The 6,643-nt window shown below is 53.0% G+C and overlaps 1 protein-coding gene across 2 annotated transcripts in view; it reads right to left on the reverse strand.

Annotated features, from left to right (window-relative positions):
* Positions 1 to 3,293: 3,293 nt before the first annotated feature.
* Positions 3,294 to 6,643, reverse strand: part of TIMM44 (translocase of inner mitochondrial membrane 44) — a 15,343-nt gene continuing 11,993 nt past the window's right edge. For both annotated transcript variants that reach the window (XM_027706095.1, XM_027706094.1), the window contains exons 12-13: positions 6,425 to 6,535; positions 3,294 to 3,862 (exon numbers count right to left, since the gene is read on the reverse strand). In XM_027706095.1, coding sequence (XP_027561896.1) covers positions 3,743 to 3,862; positions 6,425 to 6,535 — 231 coding nt within the window. In that variant the 3' untranslated portion in view covers positions 3,294 to 3,742. The remainder of the gene's footprint in view (positions 3,863 to 6,424; positions 6,536 to 6,643) is intronic.

Below are 6,643 nucleotides of genomic sequence, written 5' to 3' on the forward strand. Positions count from 1 at the left end.
CTGCAATCCCAGGGCACCACATTCCCTGTATCCCTAAATTTCCCCCAGGGAACCACACCACAGCTTCTCTGGGAATTCCATCCCAGCCCCTCCCCACCCTCACATCCAAGAATTCCTTCCCAATATCCCATCTAAATTTCCCCTCTTTCACTTTGAAACCATTCCCTGTGTCCTGTCCCTCCAGCCCTTATCCCAAATCCCTCTCCAGCTCTCCTGGAGCCCTTTTAGGCCCTGGAAGGGGTTTAAGGTCTCCTTGGAACCTTCTCTTCTCCACCCTGGCCTGGGACACTCCCAGGGCTGGAGCAGCCACAGCTTCCCTGTGCCAGGAGGAGCCTCTCAAGGTGGAATTTCCTCCCTGTGCTTTCTGGGAAATCGTGGGTGGGTGTGTGGGGGGCAGGGAGAAAAATGTTCTTAAAGCATTTGCCTTAATTAAGCTTTTTTTTTAAATATATATATATATTTGGAGGGACGGTCACAGCCAGAAGAATCCACACATTCCCAATAACTCATCCCTCCAACGAGCCTGACTAAGCCCCAGGGAGAGCTCCCAGTGCTTGGATCTCATCTAAAAAAGGAGGAAAATCATCCTGGAATCGTTTCCTGCCCCCAAAAAAACATCTCAGGGGGGTTTGGTTGATGATTTGAGCACCTTGAGGGGCAGCTGCTGCTCCGTGGAGCTGGAGCTGGAATCCAGCTCATCCAAAAAAACCCCTTCCCCCTCTAAGGAATTGTTCCTACATGAGGGATTGGCACAGGAATTCCCTGGAGCTGGAGTTCCACAGGGAGAATTCCGCCTGCTGAGGGCTGGGAAGGAGCAACCCCCACGTGCCAGGAAGGCCAGGGAGGAGGAAATCCCTAAGGAATGACTTTGTGGGGCAGGAAGAGGGGAGCAAAGTGCAAGGAGGGATCCCATCCCATTCCATCCCGATCCCATTCCAGCCAAATCGGGCCGAAAACCGGGAAATGGCCAAAGAGGATCTTCAAGGAAAGGTTTGGGCTGTGAAGAGACTCAAAATGTTCAAATCCCAACAGAACAGCCCTGAGTGCTTGGGGATAATGGGGGGAAAGGTCCCGCCTTCCCAGTGGGAAATCTCATGGAATTCCAGCGTGGTTTGGGTTGGGAGGGACCTTAAAGTTCATCTCCTTCCATCCCTAAAACCTCAACCCCTTCCCCTGGTTTCGCTGCTCAGCCCTGTTCCAGCCTCAAATCCCAAAGGATTTTGCCTCAGGCTCTTCTGTGCACATCCCACATTCCCTTGGCTCATTCCCAACTCTCCCTCCTGGCACCAAAACGGGGATGAGGGAAAAAGAGGGAGAAACCCCCCAGGTTTAAAGGGAAAAGCAGGTGGAGCCCGAGCTGGGAAATCCTTTTCTTCCCAGAGCTTGGAGGGGGGGAAAACCGAGTCCCTGTATCCAGGTGGATCCCAGGGCATCCAGGTGGATCCCACAGTATCCAGGTGGATCCCAAGGCATCCAGGTGGATCCCACGGCACCCAGGTGGATCCCATGGCATCCAGGTGAATCCCACAGTATCCAGGTGGATCCCAAGGCATCCAGGTGGATCCCACGGCACTGGGGATGAGGGGGAGCAGGGAGACGCCCCCGGAATGTCAGAGCTGCCACTCCCGGAGCAGCTTCTGGCGCTGGAAAAGCGGTGAGTCACCATTCCCATGGCAACTCCGCTTCCCTTGGAGACATCCCGGGGTTGGGAGCCGCCGGCAAGGATCGCTGAGCGCCCGGCACCTGGGAATCAGGGAATGGGAAAGGTGGGAAGGAACCTCCGAGCCCGTGGAGTTCAATGATCCCCCAGTGCTGCCAAGGCGGCTTTTCCTGCCGGGAACAGCCGAGCTGAGGGTTTAGAGGGAGGTTAAAGGAGGGAAGATGGTCCATGGGATGCTCCAAAGGGAAGAGGGAGCCCAGGAGTCACCAGCCCACGCCTGGGAAGCAAGACTGGAGCTCCCTGAATGCCCAAGGGTGTTTTTGGAGCTGGATTCCCGGATCTTTCCCGATCTGGGAGTGAGGGCTCCACCAGTGAGTCCAGTTTTCCTGCTGGGATTCACCTGGGAGACACGGAGAGCTTGGGTGACCCCCCCTTCCCAGATTTAGGTGTGGATCCGGATTCAGATCCCGGATTTCGTGTGGAGATGCTCCCCCAGGCACAGCTGGCACCGCTTCCCAAATCCCGGATCCCTGCCCAAATCCATGGAAACCCTTCCATGCAGAGCTCCCCGAGGGTGCCAAGAGCTCCAGCTGTGTGTGGGCTGGCTCTGGGCACAGACACTCCCAGCAGCTCCTCTGCCTCCAGCAGATGCATCCCCGGATTTCACAGCTTGGGAAGAGCAGCAATTCCCAGCTGGGATCTTTGTGACGGTGCCAGGGCCGAGCTGGGAAGTGCAAAACAACTTCCCGGCCTTTTAGCAGCTGGATTCACACATCCCTCCTGGAGCCCTTCCCATTCCTCTGACATTCCACCTGCCCCCTCACTTTCCCATTCCTCAGTCCACCTGTTCCTCACCTTCCCATTCCTGACACTCCACTTGCTCCATCCTCACCTTCCCGCTCCTCTGACATTCCATCTCCTCCTCACCTTCCCATTCCTTACACTCCATTGGGTCCCTCACCTTCCCACTCCTGACATTCCACCTGTTCCCTCCTCTCCTTCCCTTTCCTCTCACATTCCACCTGCTCCCTCTTCACCTTCCCATTCCTGACACTCTTCCTGCTCCCTCACCTTCCCACTCCTCACTCCACCTGCTCCTCACCTTCCCACTCCTCTGATATTCCATCTGCTCCCTCTTCATGTTCCCATTCCTGACACTCTTCCTGCTCCCTCACCTTCCCAATCCTGACACTCCACTTCCTCCTTCACTTTCCCACTCCTGACATTCCATCTCCTCCTCACCTTCCCATTCCTTACACTCCATCTGTTCCTCACCTTCCCACTCCTGACATTCCACCTCCTCCTCACCCTCCCATTCCTTACGCTCCATTTGGTCCCTCACCTTCCCATTCCTCACTCCACCTGCTCCTCCTCATCTTCCCACTCCTGACATTCCACCTCACCTTCCCATTCCTCACTCCACCCGCCCCCTCCTCCCCTATCCCACTTTTCCCACTCCCCCTGCTCCTCCTCCCCACCCCACCAACCCCCCCCAGCCTCGGCTGTGGCTCTTCGGTGGCACCAGAAGCCACCACAACGTCCCCCCTGTGAAGACACCACACAAACCTCCCCATTCCCAGCCGCCATTCCCAACCATTCCCAGCGATCCCACAAATCCCAGCCCGACTCCAGGTGCAAAGTCCTGCTTGTATTTGGCTGGTAAAGTGCGAGGCAGGGACACAAGGCCTGGTGGTGGAGCTTGGACAGGACATGTGGCAGCTGAGAGTGGAAAAAAGGCCTTTCCAGGGCTGCTCCGAGGCTGCCGGAGGCGGGAACCAGACCTGGAACAGCTCCCCCCCATTCCCACCTCGCTGGAATCCCAGGAAATGCTCCAGGCACAATGAAAGGAGGACCAGGACGTGTCTCTGAGGTGGAGCTCCACAAACCCTTGGCCACAGCAAAGCACGGGGCAGGGAGGGCACACCCGGCTCCTCCGGGGATTCAGGATCACCGGGATCACCTGCTCTCCCAAAAAAAAGCCCCCCAAGAGCCCCCAGCCTGGCTTCTTCCCCCCACAGTCCAGGAGGCTGGGGCGAGTTCCGAGCTCCAGAGGGTCAGGAAGGCCCTGGATGCAGCGATTCCTCAGAGGACCTGCTCGGTGCTGGAGGAGGAGATGTCCAGGAGCCTCCAGGCCGCGTAGGGATTGAGCTCGTCCTGGTCCCGGCACAGGGCCCACACGTAGAGCATCCTCAGCACCTTGTCCTGCAGGGAAAATCCCGGGATTAGCCATGGCAAGGACGCAGCTCCCAGCTCCCAGGCACGGGATCCACTTTTCTGACGGGGCTGAGGGGGTTCAGCCTGGAGAAAAGGGGCTCCCAGCTCCCAGTTCCCAGTCTGGGGGGAAAGGATCCACGTTTCTGATGGAGCTGAGGGAGCTGGAGAAAAGGGCTCCCAATTCCCAGTCTGGGGGAAAAGGATCCATATTCCTGATGGAGCTGAGGGTACTCAGCCTGGAGAAAAGGGGCTCCCAATTCCCAGTTGGGGGAAAGGATCCATGTTTCTGATGGATCTGAGGGAGCTGGGGGGATTTAGCCTGGAGAAAAGGGGCTCCCAGCTCCCAGTTCCCAGATCTGATGGGAAAAGGATCCATGTTTCTGATGGATCTGAGGGTGCTCAGCCTGGAGGAAAGGGACTCCCAATTCCCAGTTCCCAGCTCTGGGGGAAATGATCCACGTTTCTGATGGATCTGGGGGGCTCAGCCTGGAGAAAAGGGGCTCCCAGGTCCCAGTTTGGGGGAAAATTCCCCAAAAACCTGTGGCTGTGGCCCTTGGGGGACGTGGATTAGTTGGACTGATGATCCCAAAGCTCCTTTTTAACCTGAATAATTCCAGGATTCCTTCCCCCCACCCTGAGACCGTTCCTGTGATTTTCCTCTCTGCTTCCAACTTCCCTCTCTTGGAACTTCATCCCAGGCAGGAAAACGAGATCAAAACGTGCCGAATTTCCAAAATTAGAACCAGGGCTCCCAAAAATCTCTGCCTGACACACATTAGGAGGCCCCACTGTCAAAAGTTGGATAAGACTTGACCTTGTTTTTTTTTTTTAAGCAGAAATTTCTGGGTTCCAAAATTGCCTGGGCTGGAATTTTCCATCAGATTTAGGATCTTTCCCGTGGTTCCAGTTCTTTCCCTGGGAGCTGCATTTGGAAATATCAGGTATTTTAAAGCAAATTTTCTTTAAATTTTTGGAGTGTTTCAGATGATTTCTCTTCAGTTCTGCCCTGAAGTGGTAAAAGCTGGAGTCATACAGATGTTTTTGGGATGTACCAGAAGGAAAAAGAGGGGATAAGAGAAGGAAAACACATCCACAACCATCCCAATGGATCTTTCCTGAGGATAAACCACTTGGAATAAGCTCGAGGTGAAGTGGCTTGAACTGATTTAGGGGTTTAAACTGATTTAGTGGAACCTGAATTTGGGTGGGTTTTTAGGATTTGGGGTTTTTTTCTGACCTGGTGCTCTTATTAACAGGGAATATCCTAATCCTCAGTGGGCATCTGCTCCATATATCCATGGAAAGTGGGAATTCTGGACCCTCCCAAAGGCAGATTTCTGCCAATCTGTCCTGAAATCTGGGATTTTAAAGAGATTCCCTTGACCTGGTTGCCCAAGGCCTCCTCTTCTCAATTTTCTGGGAACCTGAACAATTCCAAGCAGGCTAAAAAATCCCAGGGGGAATTCCAAGCAATGTCTGTTTGGAGAATTTCCAGTTTGCAGCTGGAAGTTGCTCCAAAGCCCCCAAAGCCAAGTTGGGGCAAACTGGGATAGGGGAAGGTGTTTAAGGATGAGCTTTAAGGCCCCTTCCAACCCAAACCATCCCGTGATTCCATGGATTTGAGGCTCCTCTTCCCTTCAAACGCCCCAATCCCAGTCACCACCCAGGCTGCCACTTGATTAAAGCTCAATTTTGGTTTCCAGTGGAAGGTTTTAATGCATCTCCTTGATTTATTGCTGCCCCCAGAGAAAGCAGACAGCCAACAGACTTTGATATCCTGTTCCATAATGATCCCATCAATATCCATCTTCCAGGAATGCAGCAATTTAATGCAAGGAATCACTGGATCAGCTGTTCCTCCCCCTGCAGCCCCAGTGACAGGTTGTAAATCAGCCCAAAAGAATTCAAATTAATCCCTTTTTTTTTTTTGCAAACTAAAGACAAGGGTTGCAAAAAAAAAAAAAGCCAATATTTATTAAATGCCTGTATTAATCCCAAGGAAAACGAGCTGGGAACTGCCAGCTCCAGACATTTCCCTCATTAGCCATCATTAAGCTACTTAAATATTGCACAGGCACGAGGCAAGTTGGAGCTGTCTGGAGCGAGACTCCTGGGAATAAAGGTATTCCAGAGGCTCCTCTGTCATTAATTCTGGGAACAAGGATGTTCTGACAGTTTGACATCACTCCAGCCCCAACTCCCAAGAGGTGCCAGGGATTTGCTCCACAAATCATTCCCTGCCCGAGGCTTCCCCAGGAACCACGCACGGCGTTAAATCTCATTTATGGATGGAGGAATTCCATGGAATTCCATGGAATTTAATGGAATTTCATGGAATAAGGGCTCGTGGGGCTTTATTTTGTGTTAAGGGTGGGGAGGTAGCAGCATCATTATTAATTTTATTACTGAGTGATTTTCATTGAGTGATTTTAATTCAGTGATTTCCCCTCAAATAACTTCAATCCAACCCCTTGGATCTTCCAGTGCCTTTTAGGAAGGAAAAAAAAGAGGGAAGAAGAACAAGCTGAGGTTGTCCCAGACCCCACTCACCGGATTTCCTTCCACCACCTCCCCTTTGTGGTTCTTGATCACCATCACGACCTGAGCCTGGAAGGTGATGATCAAAACTGGTCCCTGCTCCATCATCTTCCCCATGGCCAACTGCGAGGAGAGGGAATTCCGTCAGGAAAGCGGCAAATCCCGTCGGAAAATAAGGAAATCCCATCGAAAAAAACAGAAAATTCCATCAGAAAACTAGAAAATTCCCTC

The sequence above is a fragment of the Neopelma chrysocephalum genome, unplaced genomic scaffold, assembly GCF_003984885.1.
Source record: "Neopelma chrysocephalum unplaced genomic scaffold, ASM398488v2 Primary Assembly neopelma1_363, whole genome shotgun sequence".
NCBI lineage: Eukaryota > Metazoa > Chordata > Aves > Passeriformes > Pipridae > Neopelma > Neopelma chrysocephalum.